At 41.8% G+C, this 23933-nt stretch overlaps 4 protein-coding genes across 5 annotated transcripts; 2 read left to right on the forward strand and 2 right to left on the reverse strand.

Moving 5' to 3' along the window:
- Window positions 1–874: 874 nt before the first annotated feature.
- EMB1997 (para-aminobenzoate (PABA) synthase family protein) lies at window positions 875–5515 on the forward strand. The gene is made up of 13 exons (XM_078587353.1): window positions 875–1428; window positions 1494–1625; window positions 1723–1790; window positions 2040–2104; window positions 2206–2272; window positions 2348–2605; window positions 2686–2793; window positions 2901–3086; window positions 3153–3232; window positions 3320–3407; window positions 3494–3576; window positions 3656–4264; window positions 4865–5515. The coding sequence occupies exons 1-13, from the start codon at window positions 1137–1139 to the stop codon at window positions 5433–5435; spliced, it is 2607 nt and encodes an 868-aa protein (XP_078443479.1). The 5' UTR covers window positions 875–1136; the 3' UTR covers window positions 5436–5515.
- A 206-nt stretch (window positions 5516–5721) lies between these two features.
- LOC144712674 (uncharacterized) lies at window positions 5722–10261 on the forward strand. Its single transcript, XM_078586937.1, has 7 exons — window positions 5722–5854; window positions 7469–7878; window positions 8772–9100; window positions 9205–9331; window positions 9552–9766; window positions 9850–9940; window positions 10017–10261. The coding sequence occupies exons 1-7, from the start codon at window positions 5779–5781 to the stop codon at window positions 10167–10169; spliced, it is 1401 nt and encodes a 466-aa protein (XP_078443063.1). The 5' UTR covers window positions 5722–5778; the 3' UTR covers window positions 10170–10261.
- Window positions 10262–10312: 51 nt separating this feature from the next.
- On the reverse strand, window positions 10313–12342 carry LOC144712821 (ATP-dependent RNA helicase). The gene is made up of 2 exons (XM_078587153.1): window positions 11906–12342; window positions 10313–10467 (listed from the first exon to the last, which is right to left on the reverse strand). The coding sequence occupies exon 1, from the start codon at window positions 12223–12225 to the stop codon at window positions 11956–11958; it is 270 nt and encodes an 89-aa protein (XP_078443279.1). The 5' UTR covers window positions 12226–12342; the 3' UTR covers window positions 10313–10467; window positions 11906–11955.
- A 7313-nt stretch (window positions 12343–19655) lies between these two features.
- On the reverse strand, window positions 19656–23367 carry LOC144712796 (protein CHLOROPLAST IMPORT APPARATUS 2-like). 2 transcript variants are annotated; one of them, XM_078587118.1, is made up of 3 exons: window positions 22362–23367; window positions 22121–22285; window positions 19656–19933 (listed from the first exon to the last, which is right to left on the reverse strand). In XM_078587118.1, the coding sequence occupies exons 1-3, from the start codon at window positions 23124–23126 to the stop codon at window positions 19895–19897; spliced, it is 969 nt and encodes a 322-aa protein (XP_078443244.1). In that variant the 5' UTR covers window positions 23127–23367; the 3' UTR covers window positions 19656–19894. The 2 variants fall into 2 exon arrangements, with proteins under 2 accessions (XP_078443244.1, XP_078443243.1); XM_078587117.1 differs by having other exon boundaries at window positions 22115–22285; window positions 22362–23355.
- Window positions 23368–23933: the final 566 nt, after the last annotated feature.

Consider the following 23933-nt stretch of genomic DNA (forward strand, 5'->3'; position numbering starts at 1 on the left):
TTCTTCCTATGTAAATCCTCTAAATTCTCCAGTATCTCTTCGAGGGTTGTCCCTTCCCCTTCTTCTTTCTAATATGCTCTAACTACTTTTGCTGTGTTGGTGAAGGCTGATCAACTTTGATCAGAAAAGATCAAGGCAGGCGCACTGATAAACTACAAATTCGCCTCTTGCGTTTTTATTCTCCACATGATGTGTACACTAGAGGAGGTACTGGAATACAGTTATTTTTTACCCTGTCATTATTTTCTAAAAAGTATATTTTATCATACGGGGTCCCTCTTGTGATTATTCATATAGTGCCGAGACGCGGACGGGATGAAAAAATTGTAACGTCCAAGGGTTTGGATGAAAATTGGTCCCGTGGACCACCGGACGGGACGGTTTTTGTCCCATGGAACGAAAAAACCGTCCGTTCGGAGGTCTCGGAGAACGGATGGACAAGTCTGGATGAAAAACCACTAGATTCATCTGACAGTTGAGATCTAGCTATGTGGCCTCGCTATGACAATTTGCATCAAAGTCCCTGTATTTTTACGCGCGTGCAAACTGACGCCGCTCAGAAATAGTTGTACATATGTCCTTTGCATTCTATCTCCTCCATATTTTCCTAAAAAACTTAGAAAAATCTATATTAATAAATAAAAAATATAAAACGGGTTTTCTTCGTCCAGGGAGGGACGGGACGGTTTTTCCCCGGACGAGACAAAAATTCGTTCCGTCGGACGAAAAATTCGTCCCATTTTCGTCCCTGGACTGAATCCGGACGTCGGACGGGACGGAAAGTTCGTCCCGTCCATCTCCTGGACGATCCAGAACTATATTTTATTCAAGAACATAGGTAGCTATTTCTATGGGCAAATGAATCAGGGACATTAATTGGACATGTCACCTTCATCCCCGCCACTTGTTTTCCTCTGTTTTTTTGCGGCTGATCGCTGTTCAATGCAGCTCGTCTGTACACGCCGCGCGCCGAGGTTATTCTGAGATGAAGGGTCACGCCCATTCCGAATCTGTAGCGAGAATTGGAAGGTTTGGGCTTCTGGTGGGTGTCCAATCCTCCCCATGGCTGAATTTCTTCCATATTTCGTATAATTTGCTCTGGTTGCGGCTCGATCCTGCTCTTCTGCATAGCTGAGATGAAGGTGGGCACGGGGCTGGTCACCACTTCGGCAGGGGGATCGAGGGCTCTGCCGCTCTCTTCTTCATCCGTCTGGGGGACGAAATTCGCGTCAAGGGTTCCCTCCTCTTGCAGTTTTCGAAGAAGGGTTCTTGCTAAAAGTTGTTCTTGGAAGATAGATTTCTGCCCCGAGGACGAGGATCGAAGAGATTTCGGAGGTGGGGAGTCGAGTTTGGTCAGGACGCTGTTGATCGACAACTACGATAGCTACACTTACAATATATTCCAGTACCTCTCGGTCATCAACGGAGGTGGGTTTTTTTTCTGAAATTTTTTGTTTTTGACGGATTTTTTGAGGAATTTTGTTCTTCTGCAGTGCCTCCGGTTGTGGTGTTTAACGATGAGTGGTCGTGGGATCATGCCCGGAGATTATTGTGCGAAGAACAAGCTTTTGACAACGTCGTCATCTCTCCTGGACCCGGATCGCCAGAATGCCCTGGAGATATTGGTTGGTGGAGGAGTCGTTTTATGATTTGATTTCGCTTATGATTTTGCTTTTAATTTTTCTTCTCCTCTCGGTATTGAATCTAGAGATTTTAACTCAGGGATTGGTCTTCGAGTACTTCTTGAGTGTCCTGACATTCCAATACTCGGCGTCTGCCTTGGTCATCAGGTATATTAACTTATCAAATACCGAGATATTGGTAAGCCACTTTGGAATAATAACTAATCCAGCAGTCCGAAGGATCCTTGAGATTTATTATCTATACAAATCAGAAAACATTTCTTTCTTGTCTTGTCTTGGATTTATCTCGTGGATATATTGATTCTATGTAAGGTCCTGGCCTTCCGTTCTTTGATATAAAAAGGGCCATTTGGACTTTTTAACATGATTTTAACGAAAATCTTGGCACTGTTTCAGGCTTTGGGCTATGCCCATGGAGCAAGAGTCATTCATGCTCCTGAACCAGTTCATGGTCGTCTTAGGTCCGTATCAACAGATTAGTTCTTGCTAAAAGATATTCTTATTATTTAATTCTGATTAATACCGATGATTCGTTATTAATTCATGTCTTTCATCTGGTCAGTGAAATTGAGCACACAGGCGGCGATTTATTCCATGGCATTCCATCCGGAACCAAATCAGGGTTCAAGGTGAGGGAAACGAATTCACCAAATTCCAAATTTCCTGAATCACATAATCAGAATAATTATTTACTTAATCATCAGGTCGTGCGGTATCATTCTTTAATTGTGGACGAAGATTCCCTTCCAGATGAGCTGATTCCCGTTGCGTGGACGACGTGTGATCTGGTGCGCTCTGTCTGTGAGACGCAGGAGCCATCTAAAACCCCTGTTTTCGATGGAAGAAAGGATTTCCAGACTCTAAATTCTGATTATCTCATCACTAACGGGAAAAATGGGAGAAAAGGAGAGAAGATCTTGATGGGAATCCGACATGCCACGAGGCCTCACTATGGCGTTCAAGTGAGTCAAGAAATTGACTTGACTTCTGTTCCACTTTTTATTTATTTATTGGTAAAATACCTGTTTTCTGATCTTCATAGTTTCATCCGGAAAGCATCGCTACTTCCTATGGTAGACAGCTCTTCAGAAACTTCAAGAGATTGACAGTGAAACACGGGCTGAGGTCTTCTAAGCGTCCAGCAAGAATGGTTTTTTTCTGCTGTCATCACCAATATTTTTTTCTGCAATATTTTTAAAAAATATTTGTTCTGGTAAGACAATAATTATTCATGCAAACTCTTTCTACTGTTTTCAGGTGGTTAATGAAGCTGCTGCTGGTGCAGCTGATATGGCCATGAGTCCTAAGCGGGTGAAGCTGCACTGGAAAAAGTTTGACGGATTGGCCAAAAAAGTGGGTGGATCTGCTAACATCTTTCTAAAACTTTTTGGTGATCGACAAGCCGAGGATACATTTTGGCTTGATAGCTCTTCCACTGAACAGGTAGGTTTAAACTTTTTTCTTTCGAAATAAATATTTTGTCTGACTGGGGGTTATGGGTTATTATAGAGGAGGGCTCGATTTTCTTTCATGGGCGGCAAGGGTGGGCCCATGTGGATGCAGATAACGTTCTGGCTGTCCGATCAGAGGTAGATTTTCATAATAATGTAAATTGCTGGCTTGTAATTTGGAAACTTTGGAGTTTTGTTTTTATCATTTTCTGATTTCTTGGCCAGAGGTGGAGGGTACCTTTCGGTTCGACGTTCTTCAGGAAAGAAGAAAACTGTTTTCCTGGAGAATGGCTTTCTCGATTATATGGACAAGGTATGGTGAATTATTAGTTATATTTCGAATTATACCCATAAAAATAATGAATTTAATTTCCTTTTTATGCTCCTCATTTGTACCAGGAACTGCGGTCCTTTGATTATAGCGAAGAAGACTACCAACCACTTCCTTTTGATTTTCTGGGGGGGTTTGTTGGTTACATCGGGCAAGTAAAAATTTTAAAGAGAATCCTTCAATCCCGGATCCCATAAACTCTTAACATTAAAGAAAACATTGTTTGACAGGTACAACCTGAAGACTGAATGCGGCGCATCATCCAACGGCCACAAATCCCCAACACCGGACGCGTGTTTCTTCTTTGCTGACGATCTCATCGCGATTGACCATGATACGGATGACGTTTACCTTCTCAGCTTACGAGACAGTTCCTCCCCGACCTCACCGTGGCTAGAAGAAACAGAGAAGAAGCTTACTGGGCTGATCTACACCTCCAATGGACCCAGAAAGCTGTCCATTAGCCCACCACCCAAAGGAGATAGATTTGTTCCTGAGAAACCACGGCTCTCATACATGAATGATGTGGAGAGATGCCAAGGCTTCATCAGAGATGGAGAGAGCTACGAGCTGTGCCTGACTACCCAGATGAAGATGAGAGTGGAAAGAGGATTTGATGCGTTGACTGCGTACTTTGATCTTAGAGAGAGAAACCCAGCGCCATTTGCAGCATGGCTGAGCTTCTCTCAGGAAGATCTCTGCATCCTCTGCTCCTCGCCGGAGCGCTTCCTCCGGCTCGACGGCCGTGGCACGCTCGAGGCCAAGCCCATCAAAGGCACTGTTCCTCGTGGCGGCACGCCGACGGAGGACCGTCTCCTCATGCATCAGCTGCTCAACAGGTCTGCCGCTTATTCTACCGCTGATGCACATGAACTATCAACCGTATAACGTCAGTAAACAACAATATATGGTTATTGGTCAACAGTCAATGGTCAACTGTCAACTTCATTGTCCGCAAGGGTTTATGCCATTGACATTTACGGACAGTTAACCATGACTGGGCACCAATACTAGGTTCAGCACCCTTCAACCATCAGTCAACGTCAAGAGCATCGACACCCTCTTTGATGATGACATAAATGAATATTAGATGATGGATGGTTGACGCTGACAATTGTTGACCGTTCATTAACCGCTTTTTTTACATTGCTCTAAAAATGGCGGTCGACCTTGATGTTGTCAAAAAACATAGTTAATTTCAACCTCAATTTGGATAGTCATTGGCGTTGACCATTGTTGACTATGAGGATGAGGGATTTTGAAAGTGACCATCAGTGTTGATGATGTTGATCGTCGTTGACTCGGTCATAGATTAAACATCAACGTAATTGTTGTGCAGACGCGCGGAACACCGCCATAATATCATCTCTTTTGATTGATTACCCTGTCATTGTGTTTGAATTTTGCCATTGCTTTGATTTTCTGGTTTGAATTGGCAGCGAGAAGGATCAGGCGGAGAACTTGATGATCGTTGACCTGTTGAGGAACGACCTGGGGAGAGTCTGCGAGCCGGGGACAGTGCGGGTTCCGCATCTGATGAAGGTGGAGTCATACGCGACAGTCCACACCCTGGTCAGCACGGTGCAGGGGCAGAAGCTGCAGCAGCTGAGCCCTGTTGACTGCGTTCGTGCTGCCTTTCCCGGCGGTTCTATGACCGGGGCCCCCAAGCTACGGTCAATGGAGATCCTCGACTCACTCGAGGGCTCGGCCAGAGGGGTCTACTCCGGCTCGATCGGGTTTTTCTCGTACAACCAGCGGTTTGACCTGAACATTGTGATCAGAACTGTTGTTCTTTTCAATGGGGAGGCGTCAATTGGAGCCGGCGGCGCCGTCGTCGCACTGTCAGACCCCGGCAGCGAGTACGAGGAGATGGTGCTCAAGTCCAAGGCCCCCGCCGGAGTCATCGAGGAGCATTTACAGAAGATGAAGACACAGGAGAAAGACGAGAAGACGGTTTCTCATTGGCCGGTTGATTTGGCTGTTCATCATGGTGATGAGGCTTGTTTGTAGAACATGGATGTAAATTCAAAGCATTATGAGAACTTTTCTTTTCAAAGATTGATTCTTTTTTGTCCAAGGTTGATGGGAAATGCCTGGAGTTGACTTTCCCCATGATTTTCAAGAAACCCAGATAAATAGAGGGGTAAAAAACAATCGCCAAATCTGAAAGTGTTAACCCGTTTGGCCTGTAGATCCGACGGCTGAGCAGTAGCTTGAATTTTTTTTTTGGGTTAAACTTTATTGGGAATTAAAACTATAAATACTTTTGTTGGAGACAACCGGTCAGTTTGAAGGGTCTTTACGGAGATGCCTCTTCCTCTCTCTCGTTCTCTCTCTAACTGTCCTCGTTCTAATGCTGTGTCAGTCGCCGAGGGGCACCGCAGCTGAAGAATATCTACGCCGGGAGCCACTCGCTCAAGAACTCAAAGGCAAAGCGCGGCAAATTTCGTTTCTTTATTCGTTTTTTCATCTTTTAATTCGATGTATGCACCGTTACATCCTACTTGCTGTGAATGATGCATTGACGGAAGAAAATGGAGAAAAATATCGCGGTTTATGAATTTAAATACGGATATTAACGTTTCAGTTGCTATTGCAATGTCAAAATGATAGCCAATTCGGAGGGTGATGCCGAAATCTGCGCTGTCTCGTTTATTTTCTAGCTCATCGTCTGTTTCTTGAATATTTTTGGAGATTATTGGTATGATAGACATATTCCCTGCAACTTATTTTATCAATGTACTTGATGTGGAAGTGAAACTTCAAATTTGATCTTTTCGGGCGACATCTTCTTGATTTATAACCCTAATTACTGGCGCTTGAAGTTCGCCGTCTGGAGATTCGTTCCCGCAACATAATCTTATTGTTCAAAGGGCTTTGCGATGTGTGCACCTTAGTTTAACTTCGTTGAATTAATTAATTCCCTCTCATCGGCTACTTATCAAAGTAAAAAAAAACTAATTTCTTGTTTATTGTCGCGATTTCAAGTGCTTCAAATCCAATTTGGAATTTTCTTTTTGCGTTCTGAACTCTCGATCTTGCCTGTGTTCATACCGTACACATTTTAAATTTTGGTAAAATCGGACAATGAAAGGCGTTTATGTTCTTGATTTATCTTATGGGAAGCTGATTTAAGAATAGTGATTCTAGTTTTCTCTAATCTTTGTTGTGAAACCGTAGAATCAGAGTTGAAATCGTAAAACATCTTTTTCGAATCTATCCAGAGTTTGATTCATGGGTCAGAAAGCTTCCATTTATCTAATCAGACTTCTTTCAGATTATTGCATCATTAATTATGGATCGATGTTTTAATGTCTTGTAAACGCTCATCATTTTTCTGCAGATCCTGTAAATTGGATAGGATATTCAATTTATTATGACCTGTTTGTTTCAAGTCAAGATACCTCTGATTTCATTATCTGCTACTGTGAATAGAAAAAATAGAGTACAGTATAGTAATAAACAGTTCCCATTTGAGCGGAAAATGACTAATTTCTCTAGTTAGGTTGTAGTTTGAATATATAATTTCTCTTCCTTTTCCTGCGTTTATTCTTTCTCAAATGTTTTAGTATCCAGCCTTCATTTTACGATTTTATCAAAAGCATTTGTTCTTTTTTATTTTATTTTCGGTGATCTTAATTTGACTGTATAATCTCTCTTAAATCTTCATAGAATTTTTTGCCCAAGATATTTCTCATCCCATTTCTGGTGATGCAAGGGATCAGTTTTCTGTTAAGATCCACTGAATTAAAGTCTACTTTTTGTTGATTTCTAGCCACCCCTCTCTCTAAGCTTTCTTTATTGAAAGTGATTTATTTTTACCTACATCTAGAACTTACAAAAGAGTTTTCATGATCGCATCATTATAAGAGGTGATTTATTTGTGCAAAAAAACTTTTGAATTATCTATTATCTTGGCATCAGTTAGATAATCATGCTTCAAATTTTAGTGATCGAGTGTGTTCTTTGATTTCTTCAGAGTTGAACACTAACCCAGTCCAACAATTTTACTTATGTTTCAAAATTTTCAAAATGTGCTCCAGTCACAGTCAGCCCACCATACCACATTGCTGCAATGTGTGCCAGCTTTGTGTACAAGCGCAGGAAACCGCCGAGCTCTCCCATTCAACCTGCACAAGTCAACGAAAACGGAGTTGTTAACGGAGGTGGCAATGCCGTTAGTTCGAGCTCAGCACAACCCCCGACACCGGTCAACGCAGACGCCAGTCAACCCAACGGCAGGCCGAACCCTGTTGATCCCACCTTGACCTCTTCAGATGATGACCACCTCCGGCCTAAGCTCCCAGCCTACAGAGCTCGAAGGTTGACTTTACTGGGGATTGGTGCCGTTGACTTCTGCCGGGCCTCGTCTTCGGATGATTGTTCGTCGTCCTCCAGTGTTCATCCTCTTCTTGGCAGCCCCTCATCACCATCTTTTCACATGGCTTGCAAAGTAAGAATCACCCATCTGAATTATGTTTTTTGATTATCCAATTTCTAATTATTCTCTTTCATTATGTGGCCTTTATGCGTTTCTTTGAGAGGACCTTTACAGATTTTTTTTTTTGAAAAATGAGAGGACCTTTACAGATAATGTCTCTATTTGGTAGGCTCTTCTTTTTTATCTTTTTTTCTAATAGTGTGTTACATTTTAATTATTTTTATGAGTAAAAAATGTATAATCACTTGTTCGATAAATTGATGTACTCTTCCTCTTACTGGCAGTCCATCATATAGCTTGCAGAGTAAGGATTTTCCATTGGAAATATTTTTTTGCTCATTAAATTTCAATATTTTGTGTTTATGAGTCTCTTTTTCTTTTGGGAGGACCATTGTTGATATTTACTTCAATCTGTGCCTTAGTTTGTCCGTATCTTTGATCTCTTTTCCTCGAATGACTAATAGCGCATTTGAGGGCTTTATGCATTAGATATTCAATGAATCTTTTTTAAAAAATATAACATTGTATGATTTCTATCAATGAACATTTTATAATCATATATTGATGAATAAATTGAGGTACTCATCAAGCTTTTCGAATCTATGCTTCATATGAACAATCAGAAAGACTATCGGCATTAGCCTACAAAGCAAAACTGTCTAGTTAATGTTATCCCACATTTATCAGATTTGTTTGAGATGTCCTTTTGAATCAGAATTGCAGCAAGACAGATCTGAATACTTCTGACTTTCTAGATTTCATAATTCCTCTGTTTTATCATTTGATTCAGACAATGCATCCCAACTTAAACTGAAAAAAAAACCTTATTGGCAAGAACCAAAACAGTAACAAAAAAAAGCTTCATTCCTAGTTTGAATTCTTCACGTGGAATATCTTCTTTGCAGAAGTGTGGGATGAAGAGCAATCCTCTGAGGATGTTGATATGCGACCTGTGCGACGAGGCATTCCACTTGGGTTGCTGCAAGGCGAGGAGGCTGCCCGAGGACGAGTGGTACTGCCGGCCATGCCAGAGGAAGAAGCCCAAGGTGCTGCCTGAGACCCTCTCTGGGCAGCTCTTTTACATTATGCGCCAGAGGAGGAAGAGGCGCCTTCTGCGCGAAAAACTCGGCCCCATCATGGCCATGCTGGTCGATGCCGACCTCTACTCGTCGGCGGTCCGAATTGGCAAGAAATTCCAGGCCGAGGTTCCTGACTGGGACGGCCCATTACCCGAGTATGATTCCCCCTTTCCTCTCTCTCTAGACTTTCAGTTGCTGCTGTTCAAGCCTCTCCCTTGCCTTCTGAAAGTATTTTACATTTTTTTGGGGTTTCTTTCAGTTCTGATGCCTACCTCGCCAGTGCTTCGGAGCTGCCTCCTACCGACTGGTGGAGCTTGAAGGCATCCTCCCTCAAAACTCTCTTTATCTTTATCTCTATCTATATCTCTGCCTTTATCTCTACCTCTGTCTTGATCACAATCCCTATCTCCACCTCTATTTGTATATCTCTCTGTTTCCATCCCTCTCTCAAACTCTCTAACTCCATATCCATCTCTATCTTTATCTGTCTACATCCCCATCTATCATCTGCATATCTATCTATACCTATACATGAATTCCATAAGTTTATCCCTATATTAGTTCCACTTATTTGACTCTATCTCGATATGTTGATGTACCTCTCTCTATCTCTACCTCTTTCTCAACTTAGTATGCATGTTCTCCATTCAGTGTCACATACTTCTTCTCACTTCATCTCCCTTGTTACATGCATCGCAGACCACTAGTTTGAGACAGTATGCAAGGCGGCACTCGATTGGGAACTGGGTGCAGTGCCGGGAGATGATATACAACGAAGCAGACGAAGATGACGAGGGAACTATCTGCGGAAAGTGGCGCAGGTATAGTACACCTTCATCTCTCTCTCTAGCATCCATCTATCTCTCTCTCTAGAGGCCCATAAATCTGATTGACTTTGCTGCAGGGCGCCTCTTTTTGTTTCCCAAACTGAGGACTGGGACTGCTCCTGTGCCCTTCCCTGGGATCCAGTCCACGCCGACTGTGCCGTCCCTCAGGTCCATTTGGGATCCTAAGTTTTCTGGCCGCTTAAAATTTCCAGTCTTGACCCATTTTCTTCCTTGTTTCTTGTAGGAGCTGGAAACAGCCAAGATCACGAAACATCTCGATTACATCGACTCGGTAGTGTGCCCATCTCTCTCTCCCTCTCTCGCAAAATCAATGTCTCAGGGATTGATCTTGACCGTCCATGCAGCTCAAGGGACGGCTGCTAGACTAGGGACATGAACAACTTCCAGGCATGGAGGCTGCTCCACAATTTTGACTCGTGAACAATATTAATGGCAATCCCAAATTATCTCTCTGCTGTTTTTTCTCTCTCTTGTGGGGAACCAATTCAATGTCAAAAGAAGCAGCATGATGCTATAAAATGAAGTAAAATGATGCTATAAAGGAAAATAACAAGTTCTTCACAGTGACTGAGAGAAAAGATCAGGTTCGTTTTATTGAATGGATGGGGATCTCGGCCAGATAGCAGGAACCCACCATCTCCCATGACACAAAGGTTGATGTCAACAAGCGTTCCCTGAGCAGAATCAGATATAAGGAAAAAAAGCTTCAAAGAACCGGCAAATTAAATAATACAACGGAGCTGCGCGTGTTCTAATAGCAGCACAAAAGTTTAGACAAAATTGATGACGATGATACCATCTTTCTCTCTCTTTATATCTCTCTTTGTCTCCAATCATGAACAAGAAAGTAAACTATATCTCGTTTAGTAATTAATTCAAATGAAAGCGACACCCAGAGTTTTGATGTAGATTCAAATTGATGAGCATCATACTCTTCTCTCCCCTAATCTCTCTATTCCGGTCATGAACAACCTAAATGAGGCCTCCATTAGTTTACTAACTCTAAAAATGATAACTGGACAAAGACCTTGATGCTTGATTAGACAGGAACAATGGAATATGGTCGAGGCTGCAGAAGACGGATGGATACATCCAAGTATTTACCGACAACCCGTTGGCCAAGTTTTAACGCTGGAATATGTTCCAAAAAGAGCTTTAAGAAGATATATCGAAGGAGGAAAACCTTGAAAACAGGTAAGCAATCGTTGTTGTCAAATCATAAACCAGTTAATTCCAATAGAACGAAACTACTGTATCCCTACAATTGTTAACTCCTCCCCATTATTCCTAGTAACCTTGAAATCCTATGAATAATCAATGTTTCCTTATACGCTTTCCTCACTATTACAGTTTTTAAACCAGAAGAGTGACCGGAAAAGGCAATCTAGTGCAAGGAATAATCTATTTTCTTCCACTAGTTTCAGAACAATCAAGTCAGCGTCATCTTCCAAAAAAAGAAAAAAGATTTCGGCGATGAAGGTTTTCCACTGTAATTCAAGAATATACCAGTGAAGAGCCAACCTCGAATGAACACACAAGAAAACAGATTTGAAAGGGAAAAGTCTGCATTGCTCTTCACGACTATGATCTTTCCAAGCGCGGACCAGCGCTCACGCTCAAAAATGATTTTGGCACAGATGTTAGATGATGTTGATCTTTTTTACGATGAAAATGAAGACAAAAATCAAACCCAACCAGATTTTTCCACACTTTTTTTCTCTCAAAAAAAATGATAGCTGTAGTTAATTCTTTCTCACCATCAAAATGAAATCTAGAATCTACCCCAATATCAATCCTCGTACAAGCTAGATGATGTTGATTTTTTTTCCCATCAAACCGAAACCCAAATTGCATTCAATCTTGGAGAGCACGGATTCATTCTCAATCTTGACGTCAAAATTTCTACATTTCCCAGCTTCAACAATTTTAACCAAATTACAGAATCCTACGCTTCGTTGATCACCGATTCCCTTCCAATAAATGCAGAATATATAATCCAAATTCAGAAACTCGAAAATCGATGCAGTCCACAGCAGATACCCCGTTGAGCCAACAATCATAAAAAAACAAAAGAACACAAGATAATCCAACGCAAGTTTCCAAAACGCGCACCTAGATTGTTCGAGAGCCACAGAGCTGACCCCAGAAACCGATCAAGCAAATCAATGGTGCCCTCCACCATGCTGCGCTTGGTGCGCAAGATGGCGACGCTCCTCGGGAAGAGCAACAAGGTAGGAAAAGACCATACCCCCGAAGCAAACGTGGAAGAGGGGCTGCGGGGAGCCGGTTTCGATGTACTTGTCGTGGTATCGATCAAAGCCCTTCGCAATTGACTTCTTCAGGTAGTTCAGAGACATCATCGGCTTCAAATGCCCGGGTAACTCCCGAAGTTTCAGCCCCTTGATCTCATTGTAGAAGCTCCTCATCGCCATTGATGCAACTCTGGTCGAAATTCCGCGATCTGGGGAGCACCCGAAGCCCTAATTTCCCCAACTTCTTCCCCTGCGCGGATGACGAAGGGGCTGTTTGTTGTAATGGGTATATTATTGAAAAGACCACAACAGTATATATAAATATGGGTAGTGACTAAAGCCCACTTATTAAGACATGTATTTTTTTGTTTAAACTTACTAGTGATACTATTTTAAGGCTAAATCATGTTCCCTGCTAGTCCAAGCTCCATGAGTTGGATCCGTTCGGATCGGATCGGATCGGATCAAATCGAATTGAATAAATATGCCCAAAAGATTCGTCTGATGACCAATACGGCCAATCTGATCAAACGATAAATCTCACAAACAAAGTGGAAGGCCTCGTTGTTTTACTTTCCCATGAGTGTTTAATGATAGAGACAGTGAGATTATTAAACGTTGATGAACATAGTTTTATCATAAACTATGCCATCATTTACGCATAAATATTATCATGAAATGACAAAGAGTTTATGTTTTATTGCTAATTATAAGTTTCTTTTGACTAACCCCACTTGATTCTATGAATCAAGTGGATTAGATCTCATCTTTGTTTAAATAAGTACAGATACTTAGTTGGAAATAATGCACATAGATCAATGAAGGCGCCTGGACCAAGTCAAAGATCAGTTATGGATCAAGAAGGGCGCCTGGGCAAAGTCAAAATGGCAGTTATGCATAAAATTGAACCAAGTCAAATGGCGATCATAAGTCAAGCTGGACCATTCAAATGATCCAAGTAGTTTAGAGAGAAGAGATCCTATAAATGCTCTCTCAAAAACAATGTTTGAGGTTGTCTAGAATTTTTATTGGAAGAGTGGAGTGTTGTTTGCAATCAAAGTTCTATAGACCCTCTGTTGTTGATGAGCAATTGAGCCAAGTGAGGAGACAAAGCTGAGAAGATTCCAAGAAGAAGGATCACTTCCTAGCCGCGAAGGGGCGTGACAAAAGGTAAGTGTGATTTCTTAGAATCCAGTTCTTGTTAAAATCACTTTTGAGACAGATCAGGTTGGGTTAGAAATTTAGATTTCTAACTTATCCAATTAGATATGTTTAAAACTGTTCTTAGATCTGTGTAATTGAGTTAGTTGTTGTTGCACAAAATTGTGCACGACAACTAACCACAGCCACAGCCATCACCGCACACATTTGTGCGCAGTTGTGCGCCATCGCACACAACCAGCGCACAAGTTGTGCGTGGCTGTAGCCACTGTTGTACACACTTGTGCGCAGTTGTGCGCCATTGCACACAACCAGCGCACAAGTTGTGTGCGGCTGTAGCCACTGCTGCACACACTTGTGCGCAGTTGTGCGCCATCGCACACAACCAGCGCACAAGTTGTGCGCGGCTGCAGCCACTGCTGCACACACTTGTGCACAGTTGTGCGCCATCGCACACAACCAGCGCAAAAGCTGTGCGCAGCCACAGGCTGCTTCCGCTCACGCCACGCGCAGTGTGCAGTGGCGGACTGCTACTGCACGCATTGTGCGCAGCCGTTGGCCGCTATTGCACATAGCCGCGTGCAGTAGCGCGCTGATCAGCTACCGCTACCGCGCACAGCTGCGCGCAGCCGCGATCAGCCACCGCACAGCGCTGCGCGCGGTAGCACCTAGCTTCCACAAAACATGGACAGATATGAGATTTAGTCCAGATCTGTCTAACTTTAAAATTTTAAATTTCAATTAGAGATTAATAAATCTCAAATTGAAATCTAATAATTAAAACTAAAAATATATATATATATATAATTAAAATCTTAGTTATTGATCCGATCTGAAACCTGTTTAAACTTTAAAATAAATATTGAATTAAGAAAATAAAACAGAAATTACTGAATTGAAATAATTACACTAGCCTGCTCCTTGTGGTTCGACCCTTACTTACCCTAGGTTAGTGAGGTAAATTAATTGTTGAATAATCTCTAGACCTCACACATTGATAAGATAAAACAGGTCTTAAAATCATTATTTAAAAAACACCTAAATCAGGGAATATCAAACGTATGAAAACATGTTTAAATGGATGAAACATTAAGAAGATGGGTTTTTATTTGTTGTGTGTATGTAATACATGGTCAGCAGCAGTCATTTTAATCCAGAATCAAACCCTTTGCGAGATGAATCTAAGAGTTAAAGATAGGAAGACATGATGATGTTGAGTTACATTTTTAGATGAAGTTGTTGTCATCGGCCACCAGACCTCTCAGAATGTATACTTGTGTGTGTAAAAGGTTCTATAACTGTACAAGTGATAGACACAAATAACATGATGTTTTTAATAGTAATTTCATGTCTTATGACCTAATTTTGATTGAAATGGTCATAGATACATGATATCAAATATTTATATTAATTCCATTTTTCAAATAATTTTATCAATTTATTAATGTTTATGGTACTTAAACAGAATTTTCTCAGATAAATTTCATAAAGAAAACAATTTTAGAAGTCATAAAATATATTGTAGAAAAAATTAAATTAGTTTATGGATCTAACATATTTTTAAAATGAAAATATGATTGTCCAAATTTTCTAGTATTTTATGGAATTTTCTGACTCTAAATTCATAAAGAAAATATTTTTATAAGTCGGGATATATACTTGTATATTTGTTTCAATATTTATATGGATTTTATTGTGATTTATTTGTTTTAATCTTCTACATGATATCTTGCAATAAAATTCATTAGTATTGTGATAAATGATTGTCATTGGCCAGATCCATTGTGCTTATCTTGCACTTGGAAAAGAACTAGGAAAAGTAAAAGATATAGTGATAGTTTTATTCGTCGTTGCTTTCAATAGGCATAGTGAAACTAGCATTTTTGAAAATTTGGAAGAAAATGAGGAACATAAATAAATAGCTAAATAAATATAAAAATGTGATAGATATAATAAAAATCATAATTTCATAAAGAACCTGCTAATTTTTTCTTTATAGAATTGTCAATGTATATAATAATAATGGACGAAGCATGCGAATTGAACCCATGCATGGAATGAGTGGGAGGTCCAGAATGAATGAATTCATTTCCCGGGTCTATGCTTCCTGACCCACCTCTTACTGTACAAGTAGTATCCTTGCTCCCTCAATCGACAAACCAAAGCCGGAGTGCTAATCTCACTTGTAAAGTTTTATCATTACTTCAGTTATATGTAAAGCACTCTATCATTTCCCGTGATAAATTCTCACCTCGCTTCTGCTCCCATATACTCTACACACTTTTTCTCTAAGAAATCAGTGTTATTGGAGAGCCTACATAGTTATTGGAGCAGGATCTGTTCATTTACGAAGTTAAATGTCAACACCAAGTGTTTATTTAGTTCTTAAGATCTTGAATTGTTGGCTTTGGGAGATGATGCTGATGGTGCTATTCATGTCGATGATTACGAGGAAAATCTAAAGTTATTACTTATAAAATTATTCTTCAAAAGTATTTCCAAATGATCAAACTTATCAATTTATTTCATTCGTTAGGTTGTTGCACTGATCTTTTTGACATAAAAAATAGTTCTGAATTCAATTATAAAGAGAATCTCAATTTCATTAACTTAGACTTTTTGGGTTGTTTGGCTTTTTGACTCTTGCTATATAATACTGTTGTACACTTTTCATTTCAACATATATAAAATTAATAGTTTCATGACAACTTCATGCTAATAGGGGTTATTAATTTCAGATTTATTTCTTAAAAGTTGGGATGAGGTGAAAGCTGGTCTTACCTTTGGGTTTATGTTTTCAGAAAACGGACCCCAAAAACAATAATTCCTATCTTGAAGGTTGAGTTCCAAACTCAAGTGTTAGGTCATATACTCAACATTAGGGTAAAATTACGTCGTTGTTGGATTTGAGTTTAATAAAAAAAAAATTATAAATGGATACTCATGGAACAAATCTTAGACATAATTTTCTCGACATGGTGATTTTAACAGGATGAGAAGGGATACAGAGTATAAGAGGTAGTGATAAGATAAAGATGGTGATATTAGATGGGAATAATACTATTTAAAACAAATAAGACAAATATTACCACAAGTGGTAGATGATGGCCTGTGAATAAAACGAGTGAAAATGACAGAGTTAGATAGAGGAATACATGAAGAGGTGATGATAAGAAAAGATGATGAGCAAGGGGAAATGATAAGAAGAAAAGTTAAATTGGGGTTTATGATTAAAATTAGGGTTCGAAGAGAAAACATGATGGAGATGATGGGATAATATGTACTGATGAAGGTGGTGGATTGAGGGGATGAGTCAAGAATGAGATGGAGGAATATAGTGGTTAGGGTTTATTAGGTGAATATAGAGGGAAATTCGAGACAAGATTGTGCTGGCTTAGATGACGCATGACGGCGTAGATGATGCATGACATAGGTGGTAGATGATATGTGACATAGATGGTTATGGATGATAATGGATCGTGATGATGAAATGGGTATGATCTACCTAAGTGAATGTGTTGAAGAAGGATCAGTGTAAAGCAAGATACTAAGCTTATATCCCCATGTTGCACCCAGATCAAGGCATTTTATTAATTCAGATAAACCCCCCCACTTCTTTCTTTACCTTCTCTAGTCACTCAAGACACAAAAAAACACCGTCGATGGACCTTCAAAACCTCACTCTCTTTCCATCTGCCTCTCTAAGAGGAAGTGAGTTTAAAGATATTATTTGACAAAGATTGGTTTCTTAATTTATAGATCCAACCATACAGATATAAAGAGGAAATAAATATGATACTACCCTCAAATTTTTGGCTCATTATAAGATATCAATCCTTTAAATTGAACTACACCTATTCGTTGATTTAATCCAAAGACTTCTCTCTTCTCGTCCTCATCAGTGCCATAATAACATTTTTAAGGTTTTTTATTCATCATGGCATTAAAGGTAATCATTGGTTCATATTGGCCTGCATCATCCATGATTAACAGCTTCTTACTTGCTACATGTTGCTTCTTGAAAAAAGACGAAGTAAAGCATAATGATAATATTCCTAAAGAGAAGAGGGTGTGTAACATGCCAGCACATAAGTGTGCGCCACCGCGTAAGTGCATTTGAAGCAAAATCCAATGAAATAAGGACATGTGCATGCAACGTGTCTTATATATTTATTTAAGATTTGTTAGCCTTGGTCTATACATACACTCATTGTTGAAAAAAGTACATTTTTTTGTTGATCAATGTCCTCTTGTGATTTAAAAAAAAGAGAGAAATTTTTTGCAATAAATGCCTCAATGGCATCGTTAATCATTGATTGGTTGTCACCAGTCAGTAACATTAACGTTTTCTTGGTTATCGTTAACGATGAAAACGGAGACAAGAGGCTGGATGGAAATAAACCCAAAATAGATTATAATTCATATAAAAATTAATATATAGCCCAAAATATAGTAAATATGTGCTCCGACTTAGAAAAATCATATCTTTATCAACATAATGTCAAAAAATTCAGGAAAAATCATATTCTGACTCAAAAAGTTATTTATTTCCAAATTTAATGTCAGGAAAATCCTTTAAAATACTTTTAAAACATCATTATAGAAATGGATTTAATCATTTGAGGCTTGGTAACATGCTTATACATTCGATTTAATGCAGACAACTATGTGAATATTATCTTATTGATCTATTAATAGTGCATGTTATCATTAGGCTGCCCGTCTGACGTTTGGATTTTTTGAAGCTTGATGGATTGTCAAAACTGACATTCATAAACATCAGACATCCATGTTGGATTGTCTAATATCCAAAAAATAAACCACATTGGTAGCAGGGGACTTATCTGCTCACGTCCTGCTAATATGCCCGCATTTATGGTATAGTTAATCATTCAAGTGATCATCAAAGATACTTCCATTATTTTCACCTTATTTACAAGGACAAGAGGGATTGATCCAAAGAGATAAAATAATTTAGTTCCTCAATTCTTATATGCTCAAAATAGGAGAAACAGTTTATAAATTCAGTTTTGTTATATATTTAAGGATTTTAAGGATTTAAACTTGTGTGATTAAGGATTTTAAAATAACTAAGATTATGTATAAATAAAACAAGAAACGATACCTTAGCATGTGGACTGATACCTTAGCCACTAGATGAGCTCATCATGCAGCATTATGTATTTTGCGGCCGACGAGCATTTTGTGGGTGATCCATGACAACCAGATGTTGGAAAATTCCAAAGGAGCACTAGAGAAGGAAAATACTGTTTTTCATTGTATTTTCTTGGGCAGGGATCTGATGGGGGGTTCTAGTGAGAAAGAGAGGCAATAAAAAATGAGGATATATAAAATGGATATCAGTGATTGGGATGATGGAGATGGATCGATTCTAAGTTGAGAAGGTGTTTACACTGCTATCCTGAGCCCAAAGTATCTCTCTCACCTCAAATCCTTGTATTCTTCTCATCATGCATTTTCCATTACAAGGAGAGTGTGAAACAAAGTGAGATCCCTTCAAAAAACTTACAATAACCAGGTCTATTAGAAAATGCCTTGTCTTTCTAGAAAAATATGATATATCTCCTCCATAATGAATAGAGAGTGAAAGAAGAAGATATTTTTTATACATAGAACATGATTACTAAAATGCCCTTCTATACTTGCCTAATACCTAGACTGCATTGCTTCCTCTTTTCTGATTGGTTTAGACCTCCTTGATTTGATTTGTGATCCCCCTCTAGGAGAGAAGTTTATGAATCAGCGGATGGAGATGGGTCGCAGATGACACCAATTTAACTGTTAACAAATCTGAATTTGCTACTTGCTTCACAAGCCCTATCCATTTGCTTTCAATTCTTATGGTGCTATAGGCTATAGATAATGTTCTCATTTAATTCATAGAATCCTGCACATGTAAGACTAAGAAATATTCATCAGTAGTAAACTGCTTGAATGGATCCCAGCACAGTTAGTTGAAAATGTCCACATAGTGAAAATAAAGATATCTAAAGGAAGTGTTAGAAAAATAAAGTCAATTTTTAATAACATGATGTATCCGAAACCATCTTTGCTCACAAAAAGATCCTCCCAATCCATTTTCCGAAGGCCTTGTCTAGCAACACCTTACTGTCACTAAGACAATTTTTTGATTTTTCCATAATATTTTCCTACATTTTAATTTTTTGGTTGAATCAACCGACAGGCAGATAGATGGTCAGCGCCAAGACCACAACAATTTCCTGTTTTTTATGTTTTCAGAAACTGACCTAGCTCAGTCCAAAATATTAAATATTTTTCCCCTAGATGGTAGAGCCTTTTATTTTATTCTGATTTTTCACTTGACAGATCTATTTTTCCTATCTTTTCGCGGCAAGCCGTATTTTAAAGTTTGACTTATTATGGGAAAATTGTAATGGAAGGAGAGAACAAAAAAGTGGACACAAGTGTTGGAGGAAAAACTCCCTGAATTTTTATTTATTCCTCAGAAACAGTTGGCCAGGGTCCTTGTGGCAAGTGAGGCCATTATGAGTCACGCGACGAAAAAGTCAACGACTGAGTCGCGGAGAGAGATAGAGAGAGAGTGAGAGAGGAAGAGAGAGAGATAGAGAGAGAGAGAGAGAGTGGGTTGACTAAGTGCTGCAAAACTTGATGGGCAGGGCTTGGATAGCCCGGCCTGCATGGCCTTTTAAGCGACTGTCAGAGACGGCCTTCGCACGAACCGGCCCTGTTGCGCCAGAGACAATCCACAACGACGTTAGTGAGAGAGAAAGATACGAGAGAGAGAGAGAGAGAGAGAGAGAGAGAGAGAGAGAGAGAGAGAGAATAGCAGAATAAAGAGTAGTGTAGAGGGAGAGAGAATATGAGAAGGAAGAGGAGTGAAGAGAGAGAGAGACAGAATATGAGAAGGAAGAGGAGTGAATAGAGAGAGAGTATGAGAAGGAAGAGTAGTGAAGAGAGAGAGAGAGTTAGAAGGGAAGAGGATTGAGGAGAGAGAGAGAATATGACAAGGAATAGGAGTTGCTGTACAAGGAGAGAAGGGAAAACGAGCGGAGAGAATGAGAAGGAATAAGAGTGAGTAAAGGATCAAAGAGAGAGGAGCAAAGATGGGAGGGAGGCGTGAACGAAGGAGAAGAGAGACGAGTGAATATAGAGTGGACGACAAAAGGGAGAGAGAAGGGGAGATGAGAGGGAAAAGAAGGGTTAGAGAGCGAGAGAGAGAGAAAGAAGAAAATTGAGGAACAGAAGGATGATGCAACTGAATGAGGATACACAGAGAGGGCGGAGAGAACTAGGACGGGTGAAAGAGAGAGATAGAGAAAGGGGGAGAACGAGATGTAAACAAGAGAGGAGAGAGAGAGAAAACAAGAGGAGAGAGATAGAGAGAGAGGGAGGAACGAGAAGAAAGAAAATTGGCTAGAGGGGGAAGGGACAGAACGAGAAGAGGATGGCCAGACAAATAAGAGAGAGATAGAGAGGTGAAGAACGAGGATGAGTAAGGAGAGAGATAGAGAGGTGAAGAACGAGGTTGAGTAAGGAGAGAGATAGAGAGATAAATAAAGGGAAAAACGAAGATGAGCGAATGAGAAGTTGACAGAGAGAAGGGGGGAAACGAGGACGAATGGGGAGTGAAAAGTAGACAGGAGGGAAAAGAGGACGAGTGATAAACGAAATAAAGGAGTGAGAAATAGACGGAGAGGGAAGAAAACGAGGACGAGTGAGGAGTGACGTTGAGAGAGAAAGAATGAAGGGACAAAAGAAGAGAAATAGACAGAGAGAGGGGAGAAAACGAGGAAAAGAAAGAGGAGAGAGAACTAGACATAGAAGGGAGGAAAACGAGGATGAGTGAGGAGTGACATAGAGAAGAGGAAAGGTTAAAGAGAGCCGAGAAGCCGACTGAACACAGAGAGAGAGAGAAATAGACAAAGAGAGGGGCGAAACGAGGACAAGTGAGAGGAGAGAAAACTAGACAGAGGACAGGAAAACAAGGACGATTGACTGACATAGAGAGGAAAGAATGAAGAGAGAAGAGAAGACGACTGAGAAGAGAGAGAGAGGAGAGAGAAAGAGAGTGAGAAATAATAAACAGAGAGAGGGACGAAAACGAAGAAAAGACAGAGGAGAGAGAATTAGACAGAGAAGGGAGGAAAACGAGGCTGAGTGAGGATTGACATAGAGAAGAGGAAAGATTAAAGAGAGAAGAGAATCCGACTGAAGAGAGAGAGAGAGAGACGAGTGAGAGGAGAGAGAACTACACTGAAAATAGAGGAAAACGAGGATGAATGAGGACTGACATAGAGAGGAAAGAACGAAGACAGAAGGGAAAACAACTGGGAAGAGAGAGAGAAAGAAATAGACAGAGATAGGGGCTAAACGAGGACAATTGAGAGGAGAGAGAAGCAAGGAAAACGAGGATAAGGATTGACACAGAGAGCAAAGAATGAAGAGAGAAAACAATACGATTGAGGAGAGAGAGAGAGAGAGAGAGAGAAATAGACACAGAGGCCGAAACGAGGACAATTGAGAGTGAGAGAGAACTAGACAGAGAAGAAGAGAGATAGAGAGAAAACTATACGACTGAGAAGAGAGAGAACTCGCGAGAAAAGAGATTAAAACGAGGATGAGTGAGGAGTGACACAGAGAAGAGAAGACGACTGAAACGAGAGAGAGGGGGCGAAACGAGGATAATTGAGAGAGTGAGAGAGAATTAGCCAGAGAAGAAGAGAGATGGAGAGGAGAGAGAACTCGCCAGAAAAGAGAGGAAAACGAGGATGAGTGAGGAGTGACATAGAGAAGAGAACACGACTAAAGAGAGAGAGAGAGAGAGAGGATACTTGAGAGAGAGAGAGAGAACTAGACAGAGAAGAAGAGAGATACAGAGAGGAGAGAGAGGGAGGCGAGGTCTTACACTTGCCTTCATTCTGGGGCGGCGGTCGGCGTTCACCTTACGGACCTGGTACCGTATCTTCTTCGAGAACAGCCGGCTCCGCCGCTTCTCCTTATACCGCAGAACACTCGCTTCCCTCACTCCCCCCCCGCCTGCCGCCTCCGGGAACAGCTCAATCTTCTCCCCCTTCGCCTGCGCACCACCACCCAATCAAAACCCCGCAAAAAAAAAAAAAAAAAAAAACACTATTTCTGAGCGCAAAACTAACGGTGGAATCCGAGAACGGGGACCCGCGACCGGACCAGGCCAGCGCCACGTCGTCGTAGTTGAGCCGCAGGCTGAGCGGCGGCGGTGCCGCCTCCTCCTCCGGCGGCGCCACCGCCTTCTTCTTCTTCTTCTTCTTCTCCGGCGACGCGCTCCTCTTCGGCGCAATCTCCACCACCTCCACCGCCGGCGTCCGCCACCACTCCCCCTCGTCGCCGCGCTTCAGCGCGCGGCGGAGCCCCTGCCGGAGCTTCAGCAGCCCGCCGACGCCGTACCCGAGCAGCGGGTTCTGCTCCTCCGCCGCCGCCCCGGCGGCGGAGGAGCAGAAGCTGAGATTACCCATGATGCTATCGATCCCTTCCCCGACCTCCTCGTCGAGAATGGACTCCGCGTCGAAGTCGTCGTCCTCGGCGGGCGGCTCGGCCGGCGCGGGCCAGGCCGCGGGCAGCGCCGGCGCGCGCAGCACCAGCCCCGGCTCGGAGATGGCTCGGCGGTGGCTCGGGAGCGGCTCGGCGGGGAAGATGGCCGGGTAGGCCGTGGACAGCAGCGCGGCCGCCTCGTTGTACGTCTGGTTCGGGCGCTTTCGCGGCCCCCGCGCGCGCTTCGTCGAGATGGCGAGCGGCGAATTGCAAGCCTCCGACAGCGTCGACGACGGGGACGACTGCGTCGTCGACCGAGACGAGCTCGTCGGCGACGACGACGACGACGGCTTCACCACCATCTCCAGGTCGAACCCGTAAGCCCGCCCCCCGCTCAAGCACGACGACATCTCTCCTTCTCCCTATCTCTCTCTCTCTAACTATCTACTTATCTATCTCTCTAAAACCCTAAACCCTGGGCTTAAACCTCGACGCCATGGCCCGGGAGGGGGGGGGGGGGGAGTGTCGACGGAGATGAAGACGGAGAAGGAGGGGCGCTGCGGATGGGGCTCGAAATCTGGCAATAAATGGGTGTTTGTTTTCTCTCTCAAGGGGAGAGGCCACTCGAGTTCTTGGAGGTGCAACTGGCCGTAAATTGCACAGAGAGAGAGAGAGAGAAAGAAGAGAGAGAGAGAGAGAGAGAGAGAGAGAGAGAGAGAGAGAGAGAGAGCGGGTCCGAGTCAGGTGTCACGGGGTAGAGAGATGTAATGGAGAGAGGTCCCGGGCTGAAAATCCGCAGATGTTACAGTGTAGATGAAGGGGATTAGAGAGAGAGATGAGAGAGAGAGAGAGGATAAAGACAGCCTTGGCATGGAGGTTTTGAAATATGATAGAGAGAGAGAGAGAGATGCAAACGACAGTGCCGGCCGTCTGCGGCCGAATGGACCACCTATCTCTTTCTTTCTCTCTCCTCTCTCTAGTTTCTCTCTCTAAGCTCGGGGATGCAGGCTTGCAGGGGAACGGGGTGCGCTTCTTATCCTGCCACGTGGGAACTTCTCGTTGGGGCCAGGGATTGTAGAGAGGCTTCTCTTCCTCACGTGAGGCGGAGCCTTGGCTTTACCAGTAGAGATGGAGAGAGAAACAGCGAGGCACTTAGAGAGAGAAAGGAGGGCGCGCAGAGAGTAGATCTGCAGTGGTTTGGACGCGATGAAAATGGG

This window comes from Wolffia australiana, chromosome 15 (genome assembly GCF_029677425.1).
Source record: "Wolffia australiana isolate 7733 chromosome 15, ASM2967742v1".
NCBI lineage: Eukaryota > Viridiplantae > Streptophyta > Magnoliopsida > Alismatales > Araceae > Wolffia > Wolffia australiana.